The sequence below is a fragment of the Halyomorpha halys genome, unplaced genomic scaffold (genome assembly GCF_000696795.3).
Source record: "Halyomorpha halys isolate HHAL.00 unplaced genomic scaffold, Hhal_1.1 Scaffold594.1, whole genome shotgun sequence".
Lineage (NCBI taxonomy): Eukaryota > Metazoa > Arthropoda > Insecta > Hemiptera > Pentatomidae > Halyomorpha > Halyomorpha halys.
Window position 1 is genome coordinate 393,740 of NW_027114174.1, and position 22,727 is coordinate 416,466.

Here is a 22,727-nt window from a genome sequence, read left to right on the forward strand (position 1 = left end):
TTTTTTAGCCCTGAAGAAGCCCTGCAACGTGGGGCGAAACGTTGGCTCATTAAAATAGTATATTTCTACTATTTGAGTTTTTTTGACCGCACCCGGACCATATTCGTTTCATGAAACATTTATGATGGCTAGCGTTTTCCTGCTATTGACACAGATTAAAAATCTTTAGTTTTTAAAACTAAAAATTCATCCTGTATCTATATTAATTAAAACAGAAACGATTGGTATCTATATTAATTAAAACAGAAACAATTGGTATCTATATTAATTAAAACAGAAACGATTAGTTTTCTGAATAGTAACCCCCAAACCAATACCCTATTATTATTATAAAATAATCTATAGTAGGGGTATTTATGACGTCTTGTCAATACAAGCTGTCAGGTTCTCAAAATATGACGGGGTTCCATTTATCCATCTTGGCCATAAGTCAGACAAAAATTTAACACTAAATTATTTATAAATTAAACTATTAATAACTAAGAATTCAACCCATGACAATTTATAGTTTTATTTATAATTAATATTTTCCCAGCTCTGGTTAAATGTATAGAGCAAAAGTTACAGAATATATTATATTTGGATATAAGATTCATAAGTCCTTAACTGAAGTTGAAATTTAAACTGCGAGTATACTGAACTCAAAAACACACTGGATACTAGCTGATGAAGTTCATAACATCAATTTGTTTTACACCAGTAGCATGTAGCATGCAACTGATGACAAAAAACTAAAAAAAATATTTATTTTATCTATTAAAATATTTGAAGATGGTCAGGGTTATGGTCAAAAAAAGAACAAATAGTTCTAAACTATTTGTTCTTTTTTTGACCTCAACCCTGATAATCTTCAAATATTTAAATTTTTACGGTCAACTACATATACATGTATTTATTTTATCGTTGTGAGCCCGAATGGTCGTAGATCAAGAAATAAATGTAATGATGACTGTTAAATTCTAATATTGATAAATCACTAAATGAAGCATCTGTTATAGCTATAGTTGACTGCAAGATCAAATAATAAGAGGACTATAACTTTTCTTGCCTAGCAATAGATAACCTAATTTAAGGGTGCAAAGTATTACCTTCATCTTATCAATGAGAGCATTGGTACCAAGGACATTGTATAGTTTATCAGGATTGGCAGCGCAGTGTTTGTTCGCCCAGTAAGTCTTTCCACAGCCAGGGAGACCACACATCATTATCATCTGCAACAAATTAAATAATTTAAAATGTTATGATATAATATTCAAGCCAAATAATATGATTAGCAATTAATTAGAAAAAAATCAGTAATCTTAGAAATGAGCTTAGTTAACTCAAGTGAATGAATAAGACATACCTGACCAATCAATTTATAAAATTGAAAAATATTAATAATATAAATATAAGCATTTAATTTAAAGAAAATTTCCTGAAATATACTTTAAATAAAATGGCCACTGTTGGATGTTCAATGAGGCCTCCAACACAAGTGGTGAAATATCTTTTCATAGAAACACATTAAAATAGATTGTTACAGTCAACACAGAACATAAACAGAAGTCACCATTTGTAGACATTTACACAATCCGTCAAATGCTCAGTCCTTGAGAGTTCAAGTTCAATAACAAGAAAAGAATAATTGACCAGTCAATATTAATATGATTCTATAGCTGGACTCCAAGAATATGGCAGGCCGAGGGCAAACTTATGCCATGCTGAAACTAACAGCCTCTCCTGAAGGTAACTTTATTATAGTCATTGAGAGGGAAATTAGTTACTTCCCCCTCTTGTGGACTGATCTCATTTCTCCGCTGTCATATTCTTGCGATCAAGCTATAGGGGTAGCAGTAACTGATGTCGATGGTTAACGAATCATAAGGAAATATTGAATAATAAAGTTTTTATTTTGTTAAAGAAATCTTTGAAGTGAATTGAGGAAAGCCACTGACGAATATCATTTTCAATCACAATCAACGATCTTTTCTTCTTATTGCGCATGAAAAAACAAATTGATTAGTACATAATAATTATTAAATACACATAGAACAATTAATACAATAATAAAAAAATTCCAAGAAAACAAAAAATTCTTTTTTCCTAGCAGGTAGGGCGAGCCCTCGGACATATGTCTAATATATTTCAACTTAGTAACACCAACCATTTTCACTGAAATCGACATTCCCTCATCTGAAGCCTCCCCTTGCTAGTTATCAATAAGCTAACATTAATATTAAGTTAATAAATATAATGATCATACATTGAATAAATCTAAATCTGATGGATTAAAAGAAATTAAAAAATCTACCTCACAATCAGATTTTTTTTCAGGTTTTCGTGGCCCTGCAACACACTCATCTACAGGGATCTGGTTAATAAAGGTGTAGCCATTCTTGATGGGAAACCAAGGTTCAACTTGCCCAAAGTTCACCTCAAACCTAACATTCTTGGTCAAGAGATGTGGTGCAAGAGCTCTTCCCTTAATATCATTCTCATGGAGCCTAAAGGCTTCGCCAAGGAAATTATCATTCACTGCATAGCTAATAATTATAGCATCTTCATTGAAATCCTGAAATAAAAAAATATATATTAACTCTAGTTTATAAACAAATAAAACTAGGTTTATCAATAACTAAAGTACTCACAAGATAGGATGTTACAACATCATTAAGACCAAAAGTACTACCATAGTCAAGGAACTTGCAGTTGACAGAAACTTTCCCAGTTCCACCATATCCGTAAGACAAAGGTTCCTCACCTATAGCGATAAAGAGATTTTACAATAATGTACTATATATGAGAATCTTTCAACTCAAGTGAAATTAAATTCTTACTTACCTAATTGCATAGAAGTTCCCAACGCTGACCAGCCAACACGCAGAACATTGGGGTTAGGTTCTCTTTCCAGATGGGAAATATCACAAAATTCAGTTAACTATAAATAAAAATAATTGCTTAGTTTTCAATTTAAATGAAAAATTATTGAATAATGCAAAATAAAAATTAGAAAACAAAGTTTATGGATAGTTCATACTAGATGTTTTACTGATCTTCCGATTTTCTCTCTTAGATGAAGTATTTAATCCAACAATGGTTTAGTGAAAAATTATTGGTATATCTTGAAAGTTGTATGCCAGATGCATTTTCAACAAAATCATAGTTTTTTTTTTATAAACAAATTTCTGTTCTATAATTATTTGAGTGTGGATTTTCATTTGGATTTCCACAGGATCTAATAACAATAAACAATTTGATGAAAATGGCAGCTGTTTTAATGATGCCATTAAATTGATTCAACAGGACCATTTTCACAAAATTAGCCTGATCAATGTAGTGGCACTACAAGAAGCCTCCTGCATACCCAAAAGTCATTTAACAGGATTTATACTACTGTACAGCCAAAAAGTAACAAATCTAAGGGTTATGAATCCTACACTAGGTATCGATGGCCACTATGGTTCCTCAACAAAATCTCGTATCTTTAATCACAGTTAAGCTATCCAGTTTTAATATGCCTGTTAGTTATTACTAGGATTAGGATTTTCATGTAAATATATATTTTGTATTGATAAAGATATCAATATGTACCAATCTACTTCTTAAGATTTACCAAATTCGAGATCAATTCAAAGCAATAACAATTTACAAATTTAACTCCATTTATGTTATATGAGAACTTAAATGAGGATGGGTACAATGGAAACTAAAATGTCTTTAATATGTTAGTTGTCAATTGGCTATTTATTGTAGCCTAACGACTTAGCATGGTGCTAGGCTCACTCCTCATAGCTACTTTCGTTCCCACAATTATTTATTTAAAAATTGAAACCTAGTTAGTAGAAACTTCCTTTAATGTTATTATTTAAAAACACATTATTACTTCCCCTATCACTTTTACTCAGAGTAATGTGATTTCTAGTTAAGTTCTACTTAAGAGCCAAAAGATATTCACAGTTTTAAAGCAGGATTCCTAGGGTCTCGATTATATATTTTTATTAAACAAGGTCTGGATCTAAATGAGTTTCAATAGACAAAAAAGCTGATATTGAAGTCCACATTGCCAATATTATTGTCAATACACTGTATTCCAATTTTCTTTTTAAGCGATTTCTCCTACATTGTCAGGTGTGGTGCTTAAAAAAGTGTTTTGGTTTTTGCCAGACAGTGTTTCAGCCAGGATTAAGATAGAAATGACTATATCTTAAAATTATTGGTCATATTTTACATCGAAATATAACTATTTTAAACAGATATCTTATTTTTTTTTTAATAATATTCCATGCAAGGCAACTTAAGAAAGTATACACAGTTCAAATGTTTTAGAAACCAACTGCATACTCCAAGACCTGTGAATCCTCAATATATAAAGATCTAATACAAAGTCAGTTTATGTGGAATTTTGACAAGGCTCAATTAGAATCAACACATGGGTATTGTAGGTATTGATACCCATTTAAAAGTCTAGACATATATGTTGTATATTCCATTCCCCTGATACGCAAAATAGTTGTGTATGCTAGGTCGTCCGCAAAATAGTTGTGTATGCTAGGTCGCCCGCACAAAGTGTGAATTCTCATGTTATTACCACATACCTGTAAGCTATATAATTTCAAAAAGTATTAATTTAAAGATGTGATATCAATGAAGAATAAATTAAAAGTCAAATATGTATGGATACCAATATAAATTTGTTTTAACAAATGAAAAAATAATTTGCTAGATATAGTAGTAATAAATTAAGAAAGAACCATCACCTCAATAGTTATTTCTTACTCAAGACCCATTAACTAATACCGTTATCAAGTACATAATGCATAATGCTGGATGGCGATCAATCACATACAAATTATTAACACATATATTTGCTGTCTCAACATAATTATGATGTTGAATGAACATTTTTACATACCTTAACCTGGTAAACAAGATGACCCTTAGTATATCCATATGTACCTCGAACTCCAGCCCAAATATAGCCAAAACCAGCATCACTCAAAGGAGAAGCCTTCAACATTTTTTCTTTGTCAATCAATAAGTTGAGGTCAGAATCATCTACAATACATAAATAAAAAGGATAAATTGTAAACATAACTATTATAATCATAAATTAAAATAAGGGAAACTAGATTTTAGTTGAACTAAAGCAGTGATTACCAACCGAGGTTCTGCAAAATAATTTAGGAAAGGGTCATTAGATGTCAACTTAAAACAGAACTTAAACATTTCAGATTCTCTTTAATTTTGCAAAGGTTTGGGGTAGTTATCCTAGACTTTCTTAGCTTTAACAGAATGAAAAAAGATGGCATTGGACTCTCTATTTGTATCAAATGATAATGTAGGAGTTGAGCCATTTACCTACTAGTACCAGAAGGGTTCTGCTGAAAAAAAAAAAAAAAAAAAAAAAAAAAAAAAAAAAAGGAACCACTGATCTAGAGAATTAAGTTACAAATCTCAAAATTAATGAGCTAAAATAGAATAAGATATTTTTAAAAATCAGGTAATTAACTGCGATAGAAGATAAACAATTATGTAATGTGTGAATGACCTAAATTGTTTATACATTCTGCCATAAATTATAATATAACAATAAAATATGTTATTCAGTAACAAAAGTTAAAACCTGTTATGTGATAACAGCTATAAAACCTCACAATCATTTATAAGACCTAAAATAATAAGAGGAAACCTTCCCCCCTTCCCGCTCTGCTCCAAAATCCCGTAAGAAGCAGACTTATCATACTTTGAAATCATTTACTAACAGTGAGCAGAGCAGTCTAAAAAAAATATTAACTTATATTGAGATACGTTGTAAAATTAGCTAAAACAAGCAATAGTGTGTGAATGTATCCAGGTCTACTAAGTATAAAAACCCTAGAAATATTTTAATCTAACTACTACATAAATACTTACACCAACTGAGAACAATATCATTTTCATTTAGTACTGGCTCATCATCTTTGGCACTGACTTTGACACTATTCCAATCCCTAAAGAGAAAATATAAATTATTATATGGAAGTAAAAAAATACTATGCTGAACTCATAAATGAAAACTGCATATCGTACTTTCGGTGTGGGCTAGGAGAGCGTTTCCTCTTACGATCTTGTCTCTCGTTGTCCCGACTATCTCGCTCTTCCTTAACATCCATTGGTTCAGTCTTGATTTTTACTTTATCCTTAAAAAAAAAAAAAAAACTTTACTAATTAGGAATAAAAATTAACATGACAAAATCTGATGATTAATGAACTATTTTAACATTCATTAAATTTAGTTATTTCAGATACAACTATTAAATATATTTAAATACAACTATTACTTTGTTGTTTCACATGAAGGTAAAAGTAAAAATAGACCTTATCAAACATTCCGTTGTTGACCTTGTCAAACTTCTTGAATTCTGTTTCATTAAACAGATCAAATCCTTTTGAACATTAACTTCTTTTAGATTGTGAATGTTCTTTTAAGAGTACCTTACAGCACTTCTGTCAGGTATCAAATATATATATATATATATCAAAACTTTTTAAAAATTTTTATTTTTAATTGAAACTCGGTACAATACTTTATTACTCTAAATAAAACATAATTCAAAAATTTGAGCTCAAAATCACCACTTGGGTATATCATACCTATCCAAAAATTAGAGTAGTGGAACTGTAAGGGTACAGATAAATTTATTAATATTTAGTAAAACTAATTTAAGGAAAAAATAAAAATTTATACAATTAATATGCCTGAATCTAATGTCAGAAGTATAATCAAAATGGTAAACAATTTGTGTTGCATTCACGTTTTAATATAATGGCTCTTTCTCAAAGTCTTTTATTATTTGGAATTTTTTTTTTAGAGGTTTGTATGAAATCTAGGTGACCTAAAATGTTTGACTTTTCATATTGCATCAAATAAGTGAGCATCACTAATGATAAAATAAGCAACAAATTCACAAGAAATGAATTGTAGCTGGTCTACATTTAATTATATTAGGCTGGGGAACTAAAATTTTCTTTCTTCTTGAAACACTTGATCTCATGGCTCATTGTATGGGTAAACTTCCATCCTAAGTAAACCATTGTCACACTGTTATTATTTTGATATATGAGAAAATGGTTGGGAGTGGGGATTGGGAAAGATACACAAATAAACAAAACTTACTTATATTTAAATCTTTATGGTCAACTATATATACATATATAAAACTTATTTATTTGTGCATCCTTGTTGATCACACCCCTGACCATCTTCTCCTTATATCAATCACTATCAACAATTAATACCTCTTTATTTTTATATATAACTATTCATACCGATGAATTACTTATCAGTTACTTGGACATAATATTTTTTCCAAATTCATCACCATTAACTGATAAATGTTTGACTATGTTTCTTTTGAATTGTACCAGAACAATAAAGCTCAGTATCTTTTAATTCCTCCAACAATTTGCTAAGAGTTGATTACCAGATAGGTTGTTGACGCTAGCATCAGGCTCATCTTCAATATCACTATTTTTGTACAAAAAGAGAGGATTATATGAAACTTTAATATAAAATACATATCTGAATGGCTCAGCAGAGAATTTAATAAGGGAAATAGCTACTTAAACAGTATATTTTCTAAAAATAGAAGAAAAATTAAGCCTAGTACACTGTATACCAGCTATACTCAACCTACAGCCCACCGGTCTTTTGTGGTTGCCCCACCTGGTGTTACTTTATTTTAAAAAATTTTGAATTTCTTGCCCATTAAAAGAATTGAGAGCTCGCTGAGTAAATAGGTCCTACATGACACTACTGCCCCACAGTGTGCAGAGCTATTATTGATATTGTAATTTCCCAGAATATACAGCAATTTATTAATTTATTTCTTAATTCTCAGATATCTGATTGTATGATGGCAACACGTCATTTTATTATTTTCGGAAATATGGCAAATCAAGTGTTTGGATTAGCGGTGTGTTGCATTGGTCGAATTTTAGTTCTATATCGAGCAACACTGGATTTCTATTACTTAGGTACTGAGAAAGAATATTAGGTAGTAAAATTTTAATCATTAATAAAGAACTCGTCTAGTTATAACTATTTGAGTTTTATTTGAACGCACCTGGACCATATTCCATTTATTACTTAACTATCTGCATTTATTAGGTAAATATTCATTCATTCAATAATCTTTCGTTAAAATAAAACGATATATTTTGGAAATATTTATCTGCTAATTACATTTACACTATTTTTTAAATTTATTAAATACATTTAAAAAAAAAATAATTATTTCAGATCTAATCTTTAAAAGCTTTTTATACTGGAGATATACAGAAACAGTTCATAACCATAGTAGCAACTGTCATAGTTAACTGTCCTAATAACTACACCATGGTGCAAAATATATGAATTGCCTTTTAACAATATTTACTCTGACAGTATTTTCATACTAAGCTGAGCATGATAGTTGACAGTACATGTAGTGAGTATGAAGCTACACTTTTAAAAAATTAATGTTGGAATAATTTAATTCCCGTAGAATTTACATAACTGTAACAAATTTAAGAGAATTAAAAAATGTATTTAACATTTTTGTACAGCAAACTTAGTGTTCAATACATGACCCTTGGACTTGAACACACTGCTGGCAATGTTTTTCACATAGTTTATAGAATCTCTGGAACTTTGCATGAAAGGTTTAGAAGGGACCTTGTCTAAGCTGATGATGGAATCATGTCAAATCACCCCTCCCTCCATCTAGTTTTTCTTAATTCAGTTATGGCTGCAACCATCTCTAAAACTTTAAAACTATTTTTCCTGAGTAAACAGCAAAGGAGTGAACCACAAAGTGTTCCTACCAAACAGGCTGTCACAGGTCAGCTTTACATTGAAGTGCTGTGCAGTTTGAAGGATTGAATCTGCCTGGAGATCAAAGACAATTGATTTCAAGACCATGAGAATGCACCCTCTCAAATTTTAGACGAGTTCAAAGGGGTAATACTGTCCCAGCCCCGACCAGACCTAGATCCCAGCGACTTTTCTTTTTGTTTCTTTGAATCAAGTTAACCTGAAAAAGAAACGATTTGACACAATTCCAGGCAGCCAAAATGTTGCATACATTTTTGGTCTGACATAAGTCTTGAATGCACCATGTAATGTAAAATGTTACATACATTTTTGGTCTGACATAAGTCTTGAATGTACCATGTAATGTAAAATTTTGCATACATTTTTGGTCTGACACAATTCTTGAATGCACCTTGTGAATGCCCCATGTAATTACATGAACAAAATTGTGGTAAAGTTGATTCCAATATGTGATTAATTAAAACTAGAAATAATTATTCAAAATATATAATTTATTTAAATAAATAACGCTAGTTAGTGAACAAAACTGGTGAAATTCATTCCAATATGTCAATTTGATTTATTTGCACTTGAAATTATTATGTTTGTGCTCTATTTTCCAGTTGCATTCATTTCATTATTTAGCAGGCAATGCATTGAGGCTCTAGTGTAAGAAGCTATAAGGTTACTACCGTTAACATTTTTCATTTAAAACAGTCATACTAATCAGATAATCGTTCAAATTCATTCTTAAGTGTAAATTTTATCTGAAGCTGAAAAAAATACAACACCTCATGGTTGCAATTTAGTATATAAAATTTATTCCAATAATTTGTCGAAAAGTGACTAGAAGTTCAGTCAGATCACAGCTCTTCAAATCCTTAAACTATTTTATGTAATATTGCTGGACAACATGATATGAGCGGAAATGTACATGGTAAGCATCTAGACTCCCAAATACAGAGCACGCCTAGTGATTTTATTATATTTTATATAGGATTCTAATATAAGAACTCAAAATACAAAAGCTTATAACTAATACTTCTAGGCCCAAAAATAATCCAAGTGTCAAGTTTTTTAACATCTAGAAAAGCCCAGTTAAGTCCTTAAAATAATTAGAAAATGAAGAAAGTGAAATAATAAAAAGATGTATTTTTATTTCTATACATACACTATCATGGTCCATCTTGACATCATGTTCTTCGGGCTCATTCTCAAAGCCTTCCTTTTTAACTGAAGCTCCATTAGTTTCTGCCATCTCACAATCTTCACTTTCCTATTTGAAAAATAAAATAGGCCAGTAATGAAGTTAAAATCAAAGTAAAAAGCTGACAGATATACAAATAAGTGAGTATAAAATAATAATAAAATAAGTGAGTACTTACAAATTGGTTGTAAAACATGGTAATAGAAATGTTTTATGAATTAAAGTTTTTGGTATCACAGACTTTTTAATGCCTGATTTTATAAATTGGTGGAATAATATTAAGGAAATTTTTATTCTTAACAGAACAATGTTAACCCTTTGCACTCAAAAGTTTTATTTTCATTTATGTTCCCAGCATAATAATCCGCAACCATTATTTGTCACTAAAAGCGAAATATCTTATAAACAATAGTTTTTACGATTTGTTTTTTCCTCATGTTATGGACTGAAAATTATTTGCATCGTCTCCATAGTGGAGCTCTCGAGTTTGAATACAAATTTTAAATGGCTCCCCTATGGAGCCCTCAAGTACAAAGGTTTAATATTAAGTTATGATAAGTAATAATTGAATGATGCCAAAACCATTGTATTTAATAACAGTTTAACATTGGAAAATATTTCATTTTCGCAGATACCATGTTATAAGACCGAATGTCTTAAATATCTAAGCTAAATTTTTTTTTTAGGAAAGCTAAATATTAAAAATTTTATATAGAGATGGTCGGGCCAGGAAATAGAACAAAAAATATTTATTCATACTAACGTTTAGACAAAACTGTCTAGTCAGAACCTCTGCCTAAACTCCTGGTTTTGACCTGAAATTCAGGTCGAAACGTTAGCGCGAATAAATATTTTATTTATTTGTGAGTTATATGCTGCCTGCTCCACCCGACGATCTTCTCAACATATTAATCTACAGTCAACTATCAACACCTCACAAAAAATTTTACTTTTTGGAATTTCCATGTCGGTTATGGGCTACAAGTCATAAGTTTGCATACTTCAAAGCTCCTATTCTTAACTGGGAATAGGTTAGAATTTGTAGAGATGAGTGAGTGAGAGATAGTGTAACTCGCTACCTGTCAGTGAGTGGATGAGTCGCATAAGGTTTTGGAATAGTATGTAGATAGTAAATTTAAGGTTCTCAATTCACTAATAACTCGAAGCTTAGTCCTGAACAACTTTTATTCAAAAGATTATTTACTTAGAACAGCCCTTTCCACGACACTGACCTTTTAAAGTAACTACTGAATTTTTTGGTAAAAGGGTGTACCATTAAAAGGTTATATGCCAATACCTTGAAAAAGACTGAATTTAGCAGTTCCTCACCATCCTGTACCTATGTGTTCAAGTTTGATGGGTGTAAACTTGGGATACTGTTACATGAGGCCAAATGGACATATTGAAACCATTTCTAGTTTTTCAACATCTACTTTTAACCAGGTTTCTGATGGCCTAAATTAGGGCGAATAAGATTTGATTGACACCCTAATCCACTATTTTTTTTTTCTGGTTTTTAGTAACAGTGAAATAAGTTTCTTATGGCAGCTCAGTAGACTAAGTAACCTCTTTCCATCTAGTTTTTCTCCAGCATAATTACATAAGACAATGACATCCCCAACGAAGGATTCCCATAAAAAATCCGATAGTAAAACAGAAAATGTTAGCAAATTTGCATTATTGATAATCAATTTTTTTTTCAATTTAACTTCCCATAGGGATCTGCCATCAAATCTGTTAATATATGAGTTCTATTATGCACAAATGATATAGTAAAACTGTTTAGGTTGAGTTTATGGGCAGCACTCAAGTAATACTTTCCATTTAACCAAGACAAATTTCAAAGTATTAACCCTGACCTATCCAGAAACACAACCTACACTAAGGTAAGCAGATTTTAAAACTTAATTGAAAGTAGGTTGAGCCCGTAAGTGTATTTGTAGGTGACTATTTTTTGATATTAGACAATTATAACCCAGCTATCCGGAGTAAATAATTACAAAGGAGATATCATGATACTATTTGTTAGACAAACATTAGAGAATACATAAATTTTTCTGCTTGTGTACCTACATACATAAGGCCAATTGATACTATTAAATTTTTAAAGTTTTCTACTTAGGAGTAAAAGCCAACATTGGTAAATTATTCTATTTACTTCAGTGCCACCAATTAATTCAACCATTAATGTTTTTAATTATATATGAAATAATTACTTTATTTTGATCACCACTTAAGAGTTCTTGCTCAGCCAAATTAGCACTAGAATCCAATTTGTTTTCCTCTGTTTCAGAGTTGTGATCCTTGGTTGCAGGATTTTGATCCTTGGTTTCAGGATTTAGATTCTCTGTCTCAGGATTGTGTTCCTCAGTTTCAGGATTGCAATTCTCAGACGATTCCTGGCAGTTCTCAAGCTGAGTTTCGTCACTTCTGGTAAGTTGTTTACTATCACCCTCAGAAGACTCTTCAGGTTGATCTGATTGCTCTATTTCCTAGAATTTGGATAATCTCATAAATACAAATAGACTTTCAGGAGGTATAACTTAAGATACAACCCGAAATTAAACAAAAATGTTAAAAACTCGATTATAATTAGAAAATAAATTAGTCACTAGAAACAAATAAAATTTAACTACTAAACTGACTTAATGTTATGCAAATTACCAAGCTAAAAAAATATCAGCAACACAAACAAAATCATTAAGAAATCAAGTTATAATAACACATTACAACCAAATGTTTAAAATCTATCAAAATATGTTATTTATACACAAACAAATAATAACATAACTATATTTACTCTGAATAAAAATCAACATAAATGATAAATCAATTAACAATAATAAGTTCATAAATCATTAAGTATGATGTAACTAATATAGAAACACAATCTTTAAAAGTGTAATGATACAGATAAATGTACTATTACTGTTAGAACACAAATGCTCAAAATAAGATGGAAAAGTGGCTTGAATAAATTTGATATGCAAACAGGGTATGGATATATACTGAAGTATAATCTGATTTTCATTTACTATAACATATATTAAACAAGAACACACATACCTTTCCAGACAAGCTCTCTTCTGTTTCTTGGACAGTCTCATTCAGATCATTTTCTGAAGTATCAATTTCTGAAGCGTTTCCATTGTCAGGAGTTTTTTCTGAAGGTACTATAAGAAGATATATATAGAAAAACTGACATTTAATAGTAATAATTTAGAATGTTTCTGAGGAAAATGTATTGAAATGACTTAAATTATGTGAAAATGGAAAAAAAAATTGAACTGAAGCCGACTATTTGGCTTCGTGTAGGGACTAATCAATTCCCCGTCGAACGCTACACCAAAATGGCGGCAAGAAGCTACTACCTCCGTATTCAAACACCTAACTAACGCTAGCTTACACAAACTTTGATAACACTGAACTCAAAATAAAAAACATTCATACGCGAAGTCAAAATAATTACCTCCTCCTGTTTCCTTATCAAGAGCTTCTTGAAGTCTTTCGACAAGAGCAGCTTTATTGCCCTTAGTATCTAACCCACGGGATGCTAATTCGGCTCTAAGTTCAACAACTTTGAGCTTCGAAGGATTCATTGCTAAAGTAGCAAACTATTTTAAACTAAACGTTTTGCACGATAAAGACAATTCACAATTCCGACTGGACTTAAACAGAAAACAAATACTTTCAAGGTGCCCGGCACAACACAAACCAAAACAAACCATACATGCAAACACTAGCCAAACCTAACGCCGCCAGCAGGCCACAGAACTATTCCAAAGCCTACTTGATTGGTGAGTAAACCGCTGGCGCTTTATTCAAACTAAATTTATTCTTTGATATCTCGTTGCCTTGACATCAAACAAGCTCTTCATAGACACATAACAAAGTAATTATATATTTCCCTATCTATTGAAATTTAAATGAAATGAAGACAGCAGAAGCAGCAGGCCAAAGCCCAAAAAAAGCTCCACCAGGAGGAAAAGCAGCTCCACCAAAACTTCAAGATATTGAAGGTAATAAATTACCCCTTGTGTTTGAATTTAAAATTAAAAAATAAAACTTTCTTTCTTTTACCTTTGTACAGCACTAATAACGAATGATCTGGAGAAAAAAATAGTAGAAGCATTTGAAGTATTTGATCATGCAGGTAACAAAACTGTGGATATCAGAGAAGTAGGTACCATCATAAGATCACTGGGTAATTCAGTTATGAACTATAAAACAAAACGTTTTTATTATCAATAATTATTACTCTTTATGCATTGTTGAATTCTTCTTAATAGGCTGTGTGCCAACTGAGGCGGAAATTCAAGAAATTATTGTAAATGTTGAAGACCAAGAAACATCTGGGAGTGTCCATTTGTTCAAATTTCTTCCATATGTCGCTGCTGAGATATCAGAATACAAGTAAGGTGATAAATTTTAATATTTATGTGTAGATTAGATGTTATTTTATGAAGAATCAGTTTGGGATGTTCAAACATTTGAGGCGGTCGGTCGTAAAACATGGTGCATAACATTCATTAGGAATTGAAGTTTTTGGAATCACCGGATTCCTTAGGATTGATTTCACAAATTTTCAAAACATTTTAGAAGTTTGTATTTTTTAAGGCTAATGTTGGTATTATGTTATATTAAATGAGGGGAGGTTGAAGGTACAAGATTTCAACTAAATATTTAAAAATAAATTGAAAAAATAAATATTTTCATGGAGCCAGAGTTCCGCCCAGCTTCATAAAGTGGGTGCCCTTAATTATTAGTTCCTTACAAAGGTAGCACTCTAATGACGTTTTACATTAGAGGTCTCGTGGCCATCTTCTTTTCAGGCGCCTCGGTTGATTGTCAGGAATGGAAGAGGAAGCAAGGTTAGAAACTAGTTGGTTTGGGTGGCTAGCAAGTTTATAATGGAAGGAATGATTCGGGTCTTTATGTATGATTTTATTTGTGACAAAGTAAGGAGCATTGAGGATTTTGGATTGCAATGATTGGATACGAGAGGAATTCGAAGGTTTAGTGGAGCCCCAAAGCTCAACTCCGTATTTCCAGATTGGCCTTATTACAGTCATCAGTCTTTTGTAATGAGTTGGAAGTTTAGACCGTTTGTCCAGTAAGTGCTGTAAAAGTCGAAATCGACGTGCAGTTTCCTGTCTTTTCAGTCTTGTGTGAGGATTCCAGGTTAGTCGTTTGTCCAGATGTAGTCCAAGGTAGCGGATCTGTTCGACAGGGGTAAGATGAAAATTATTAAAGGAGACTGTAGGGCAGTCGGTAGGTTTACGACGAAGGGTAAAGGTGATTTGATGGGATTTGTTTGGATTTATTTTAATCCTCCAATTACAACACTATTCTTCTTGTTTTTAAATCCTCAATTCATATTTTAATTGGGGAACCTAACCCTGAAGCATCCTGCATAACTGTGAAAAATTAAATTTTCTCCGTTTAGTCCTATTTGTGGGATAAATTGCGGTACCAAATCAATTACACTTTATTTATCTGATAAAATCTTATTTTGTACTTTTGAAGACCGCTCAAGTACGAATGAATCCTCTTGTCTTCTTTTACTATCGGTACAAATTCCACCTGTAGTACACATTATCCAGATCCCTAAAGTAAGCCAGCAGTATGATAAAAATCAATAGGCCGTGAAAGAAAATAAAGCTGATTGTAGATGAGGTAAGACAAAATAATGAGTTGTATAAAAAAAAAAATTACCGTTTTTCATCCGAATATTTTTATTGTTATTCCTTTGATATAAAACAATTAATACTCAAAGTATTGTCCATTGTTATCTACCGTCATTAGCCATCTGTTAGCCAATTTATCGATCCTACGCTGATACCATTCTTTGGGATGAATGGGAACTCTTGGACCGCAATTTCAACTTTCGCAAAATTATCAATTTTTTTCCCTTGAAGGAAATGTGCCATGAATCAAAACAAGTAGTAATCCGATGGTATGAGGTCTGGACTAAATGGTGGATGAGGAAGGAGTTCGAACCCATGAAGTTCTTTAAACTTTTCTTTGGTTCAACGGGATGTATGAGAACGAGCATTATCTTGTTGGAATAAAGCTCCTTTTTGGTTGATCAAAGGAGGATAATGCTCTGACAACTTCGCGTACAATCTTTCCATTTGTTTACAGTAGTGTTCAGAATTCATAGAGCATCCATCACGAACAAATTCGTGATGAATAACACCTTCAAAATTAAAAAAAAAACAGGAAGCATGGATTTTTTTTCAAATTGCCCCATTGCAGCAACCGGAAAAACAGTTTGACCGCGATCTAACCATTGCTCACCGGTATTCAGATTTCGCCAGTAAACCCACTTTTTACCATAGGTGACAATCTTCCGGTAAAATCTCACACCAGAGGGTTTTTCAATAAATTTTCACAAATTTATAACTTCTTAACAGATTGCTGGGGTGTAAGTTCATGAGGGACCAGTCTATTGCTCTTTTTTACTTTCTCCATGGAGAGTAGATGGCGACTAACAGTATCTTTCAACACACCACAACCCTAGCAAGTTAGCGAGTACTTGTGGACGGATTTGACTCAATAGCTTTCTGCAGAGCCTCATCTATATCCATTAATGGTCACACGGAGCCCTTCGTCGTATCTCTACTGCTATTTTTTTCAAACCAATGTCGCGCAGTGCGCTGGTCAAGGACACCTTTCAGTTCATACTTAATAATTTCACGAGTTGCATCAGCGGCTGTGAATTTTGCCCCCAGTAATGCCTTAAAATTACGAGAATTTCGTAGGGCACTGTCATATTTCTTCTTGAAACAAATAACTAAGCTGAGGCTTTTTTGGAAGATGTAAAATGAGATTAAACAAGCTTAGAGAATGCTCTAAAGGACTTATTAAGTGTGAAAATATTAAATATGATTAAAATATTTACAGTCCTTTTAAATATTGAATTTGATAAAAAGGTCAATTTTTTTTTATACACCCCATTATTTGTGTTAACACTTGGAGGACGGGAGAAGTCAACTGTCGAAGGTCAAACTCACATTTGACTAACTCAGTTTCAAATTATTATTTGTTTTGATTATTATTTCAACAGATTTTGAAATATAGTAAATGTAAAAATAGACACTTTACATTGAAACAATTTTCAAAAAGTATTAGAATAAAATATAATTTTATTAAATTATAAATACTTTATTATGATGACGAAATCAATCGCTAAATAAACAAATAGAAATGTTAGAGAAAACCTTTTAAAAAAATCGAAAACGAAAAAGGTATTGTTTTTCTCGGTTTCTAGAACATAATGGCAAGAACCATTGGATTGGTGTCTGATATTTTCGATCTAGTATCACCAAAAAAAGTGTTATCCTATGGGAGATCTCACGTGCGCAGCTTACACTTGTGAGTCAGATTTTTCATATTTACACCAAAACTAAACACGTAGATGGTGAACATTAATTAGAAAATGCAGACTGACTCTGTTTAAATAGCTTAGAAATGGATGCTATACTTTTTTAATCTGACCGAAATCAGCCACAAGAACATTTTGAAGGCATATTAAAAAGTTTGATAAATATTTGAAAGTTCGGTCCATTCATGTTGCAATGCAGTGAGTTAGCAAGGCGGTGGGTGCTGGGCGAAATCTTGGTTGGGACCCTTTGGTTCCTTTGGGAAGTAGCTTAACATAGAACAACCATTTTTTGATATCTCAAATTTTATATGGAACCATAAATAAATATATAATAAACCGCAATCCAGCTATTATAAATATTACTTTTTAAAAATATAAAATGTAATTTTACATAATTTAAATAGATCATCACTATAATAGATAATCACGGTATAATAAACCATCAAAATATATAATAAAAAAAACAATGAAAAAGATAAAACGAGAGAGATAGAGGTGGGTATAGTGAAATTATTCTTTATTAAGAATATTTTTTATTTAATGAAAACATTTCGGGACCATTACCCCATCTTCATGCACAACTAATGCTATAGTCGTCTTTTTTGTATTAATATTGTCATTATATTACTGCTCTCCTTATAATATATGCATTGATAAAACATATTTTGTGTATAAAGTTTTTAAACACTTTCACTAAAACAGGTTTATTCGTTTAAAAAGTAAGGAGAGTCTTCTATAGCTCCACTGTGAACAAAACTCAGAAATTAGTTCCACTGTTAATGACCAATGCCCCTTTTGCCCCTCCGTTCCTAAACCCTTGTTTCAATGTGATGGAAAATAAGGAGATGGATCCCTGAAAAATATAATACATCCCACTACCCATACAGAATTTAAACCGTAGCATCATTGTGTTTGTTTGATTTTAAGTGTAAGTAATGTTTAATCTTATTAAGATTTTAACAAGTTATATTTATTATTTAGAATGCAACCAGCTTCAGCCGAAGAATTACTCAAAGCATTTCAAACAATTGACAAAGATAATAAAGGTTTCATTACTAAAGATTATATGGAAAAAATCATCATGGAAGAAGGAGAACCATTTACAAAAGAAGAAGTAGATGAAATGATGACGGTGGCTGTTGACCCCAATTCAGGGCATGTTAATTATGAGTACTACATTAATCAAATAATGGTAAAGAGTTTCATTTAATACTATTATTATTATTTAATATACCACTAATATTCGTTTTCTCGGGCTCAAGTCAATAATTGAGCTCAAATTTCTAAATATGTTTAAAAACTCCGACGATACACAAGAGCTCAAAACTAGGTGCAGCTGCCTCTCCCTATAGTACAAGAAGGAAGAAAAGAAAGCAGTTATCTCACCTCAATATTTGATTACTTGATTGAAAACTATGTATAATTACTAGTCAAAACTGATGAGTCTGACAAGTTTAGGTAGAGGGAATAAAAAATGGCGGCTGTTTAAAACCTTAAATAAACATTAATTTTTCATTCGGAGCTCTATATCTTAAACACTACCAACAACACTAGAAAATCTAAAAGAACATTGTTTAAAGAAGAATAAATTTTCTGAAATATGAGCCATAATAGAGCTATTTGCGTCTAATATTTCTTGAGATACAACCTTTTAAAAAGCAACATTTCATAAAAATGTACTGAAATATCAGCAGTTAGTGAATCTATATCTTAATAACCATTCCACGTACAAATGTCTATTAGCACTCAGATTAAAGCTAGTTTAATGTACTAAAAAGTAGTTTATTACCTTTACGTTCGTAGGAATAGTAGTTTTCATGATATTTGCTAAAATAAATTGATTTATAGTTGTTCGTACAATAAGTTTCATTTATGAAAAACTTTATTTCAGAAACCATTGAACGTACAGATGTCTGCCAGTACTCAAGTTAAAGCTAGTTAAATTTACTATATAATATTTTATAACTTTTATCTTTGCAGAAGTAGTAGTTTTTATGATATTTGACATAATAAACTCACAAAATGTTAATTTCTAACTGTTCTTATTAAATGTTGGATTTTTGAAAAATATATCTTTAGATCCATAAGATGCTCATATGTCTGCCAACACTCCAAATAAAGGAAATTTAACTTACTATAAAGTAGTTTAAGACACTTATCTTTGTAGGGGTAGTAGTTTTTATGATATTCACATATGAATATAAATTTGGCAAATGAAAATGTGTCTGAACAAATATAAATCAATTTTTTTTAGGAAATTTCATGAAAACTACTACTCCTACGAAAATAAACATTATAAACTACTTTATAGCTCATTAAACTAGCTTTAATTTGAGTACTGATAGACATCTGTACGTCAAATGGTTTTTGAGATATGGAATTTTCAAAATAAATTCACTAACTACTGATCTTTCAGTACGTTCCATACAACATATGAAATGTTGCTTTTTAAAGACCTATATCTATTTAACGTAAATAGCTCTATTAGGCCTTAAATTTTACAAAATTTACTCTACTTTAAATGATGCTCTCTTAGATTTTCTATTGTTGCTGGTAGCTGTAAAGATATAGAGCTCCGAATAAAAAATTAATTATTTTTAACGTTTTGAAACAGCCGCCATTTTTTATTCCCCTTGTCTCTTGACTTGGCAGACTCATCAGTTTAGCTAGTAATTATACTTAGATTTCAATTAAGTAATCAAAAATTGGGGTGAAACAACTGCCTTTTTTCTCATCTTGGACTCTTGTACTTCTACCCCTCGCTGACGAGGTACACTCCATTTATAAAAAAGGTCCAAGAGCCCGAGGAAAGAAAAAAGTTATTTCAACCCAATTTTTATTACTTCAATGAAAACTATAAATAATTACCTGTCAAAATCGATAGGGGGAATAAAAAATGGCGGCTTTTTAATAACACTACAAAAAATTAATTTTTCATTTGTGGTCTAGATCTTTAAAACTATCTACTATCAAACATTAAAAACTCAATTGAATATCATTTAGAGTAAATTTGTTGAAATATGAGTTCCAATAGAGCTGCTAACATTCAATTGTTCTCGAGGTACAGTTTTTGAAAAACCAACTTATTTAGAAAATGTGATGAAAACTAATTGAGGAATGGTAGCTGGAGGACTATTAGTTTCTATGATATTCACTAAAATAAATTCTCGACATGTTAATTTCTTGTTATTCGGAAAAAAAGTTTGGTTTATGAAAAACTATATTTGAGGAACTATTAGACGTATAAATGGCTAGAAATCATAGCACTTAAATTCAAGCTAGTTGAATGTACTATAACGTAAGTTGTAACATTCCTCTTCGTAGGAGCAGCAGTTTTCATAACATTCTTCAAAATTAATTCACAATATATTCATTATTCGTTATTTAGAAAAATGTTGCAATTTGAAAAACTGTATCTTTGACAAATGTTGAATGTAAAGAGCTCTGTTAGAGCCTATATTTTAGAACATTTAGTCTTATAAATAATGTGCTATGAAATTTTTTAGTGTTATTGGGAGTTATAAAGACATGAAGATCCCAACGAAAAATGACCGAAATTGTAGCTTTTACTGGAATAAAATAAATTTCAGGTGTTGAGCACTTAAAAAGTTCAACATTTACTGTATTATTTGTATAGTCTAGGTAAAAATTGAAACTTTTTGTAACAGAAAATAACGCACTACTTTTTCTTTACTGGAAAGAACACAAAAATGAACTTTATGTAACTCCTGGAACCGATGATGGCATGGTATAACCCCCTTACCGTGGTTGGCAGGTTCATCGATTTTAACTCTTAACTATTTATAGTTTTTCATTAGTTAAATAAAATAACTTATTTTTTCTCCTCTCGGGCTCTTGGACCATAACAACTACTTACTTTCTGTCCTTCCAATTTAAATATGCCCCAATTTCACGTTTTAGATAGTTCCATGTCCTCATCGGATAGTATCGTTTGAAATTAGGCCGTTTTCTTTATTTAACCAGTGGATAAGGTTGATGAAGCTCCAGGCACAGATTTTCAGATCTATATTATTTTATTTATTTCCGACTCTGGTTTGTTATCGAGCGACAGTGCCTGTTTCAGCCCTTAAAGATAATAAATAATCTGTTTAACTTTCATGCTTCATAATAAGGCAGATAATTTTGTAACCAGATTATTGAGTTTTATGAGCTATAATGAACTAACTCATTGACTTGATTGCTTTCAATTGAACATACTTAGCATATATAAATACCTGTATACTATACATACTTAGCATGTATATCGTTATTACAAATAGTTACTATACATACTTAGCATGTATGTCGTTATTACATATAGTTACTATACATACTTAGTATGTATGTAATTATTAAATATAGTTACTAGCAATTTAGTTTGGCCTACCAGTACTAGTTCACTCTGTGTATAAAAATCGCTTTGGCATTTGCAAGGATTGAAACTGGATCAGCATCGATCAGTTATTAAGAGTTGGTCTCTGTCAAATTGTGAATTTTATATTTCCGTACTTTGCGACTGAAACATAAAATAAAAGATATTGAAGGACTCGGCTTGCTTCCTGTATTGATAACGTTTATCAACGATTCTAGTTCATCAGATGCATCAAACAAAATGTCTATTATTCAGCCTCCAGCCAAATGTAATTATTTATTTTATAAATCTTTAGAAGAGAATGATAGCTGTGCCACAGAGAAGTGAAGATGCAAAAATAATGGAGGACATGATTTCCCATATGAAATCATGAGGTTTTTATAGTGCATGAATATGGGACGGTGGTCCCGAAACGTTGTACAATGTTAATGAATAAATAAATAATAATTTATTGAAAATTATGGAAGTAATAAACCTCAAAAAATTATAAAATATTGACTCACCAGACTTCCTAGAGAGATAATCCAGATTAGTAATTATTTAATTTAAAAAAAAAAACTTTCTCGTCCGAGGAAATCATATTAAAGCTATCATATTTAGCAATTCTTGTTTATCAAAATGTATAAACATTTTGTGAGTGAAACTCTCTAAAGCTTCCTTAAATCTATATTTACACTTGACCCTCAACAAAAATGATAAAAATAGTAATTACGTAATAGTTGATAATTACAGAACCATGAATCAAGAGCTTATGCGTAGTTACTGGCGTATGCCACCACGAAAATAAGCTAATGAATAATACCGTGGTATAGACCAACTATCAATTCTGAAATCTTGAAAGTTGTTAACATCAAGTTCGTATTCAGATAAATTCGTGGTTCGGTGGATTAAATTTATGAAGAAGATCCTTCACAAAGCCAGTGATTGAGGAATGTATGTTTATATA

The 22,727-nt window shown here is 31.2% G+C and overlaps 2 protein-coding genes across 4 annotated transcripts in view; one reads left to right on the plus strand and one right to left on the minus strand.

Moving 5' to 3' along the window:
- The window catches only part of LOC106684575 (heterogeneous nuclear ribonucleoprotein U-like protein 1), a 28,856-nt gene extending 15,085 nt beyond the window's left edge, over positions 1-13,771 (minus strand). For both annotated transcript variants that reach the window (XM_014426730.3, XM_014426729.3), the window contains exons 1-11: positions 13,492-13,771; positions 13,089-13,195; positions 12,239-12,514; positions 9,987-10,091; positions 6,052-6,161; positions 5,896-5,972; positions 4,895-5,037; positions 2,824-2,920; positions 2,631-2,743; positions 2,294-2,554; positions 1,089-1,211 (exon numbers count right to left, since the gene is read on the minus strand). In XM_014426730.3, coding sequence (XP_014282216.1) covers positions 1,089-1,211; positions 2,294-2,554; positions 2,631-2,743; positions 2,824-2,920; positions 4,895-5,037; positions 5,896-5,972; positions 6,052-6,161; positions 9,987-10,091; positions 12,239-12,514; positions 13,089-13,195; positions 13,492-13,621 — 1,542 coding nt within the window. In that variant the 5' untranslated portion in view covers positions 13,622-13,771. The remainder of the gene's footprint in view (positions 1-1,088; positions 1,212-2,293; positions 2,555-2,630; positions 2,744-2,823; positions 2,921-4,894; positions 5,038-5,895; positions 5,973-6,051; positions 6,162-9,986; positions 10,092-12,238; positions 12,515-13,088; positions 13,196-13,491) is intronic.
- Positions 13,772-13,821: 50 nt separating this feature from the next.
- LOC106684578 (dynein regulatory complex protein 8) overlaps positions 13,822-22,727 on the plus strand; it is a 21,843-nt gene continuing 12,937 nt past the window's right edge. For both annotated transcript variants that reach the window (XM_014426737.2, XM_014426735.2), the window contains exons 1-4: positions 13,822-14,041; positions 14,113-14,226; positions 14,312-14,435; positions 18,391-18,601. In XM_014426737.2, coding sequence (XP_014282223.1) covers positions 13,954-14,041; positions 14,113-14,226; positions 14,312-14,435; positions 18,391-18,601 — 537 coding nt within the window. In that variant the 5' untranslated portion in view covers positions 13,822-13,953. The remainder of the gene's footprint in view (positions 14,042-14,112; positions 14,227-14,311; positions 14,436-18,390; positions 18,602-22,727) is intronic.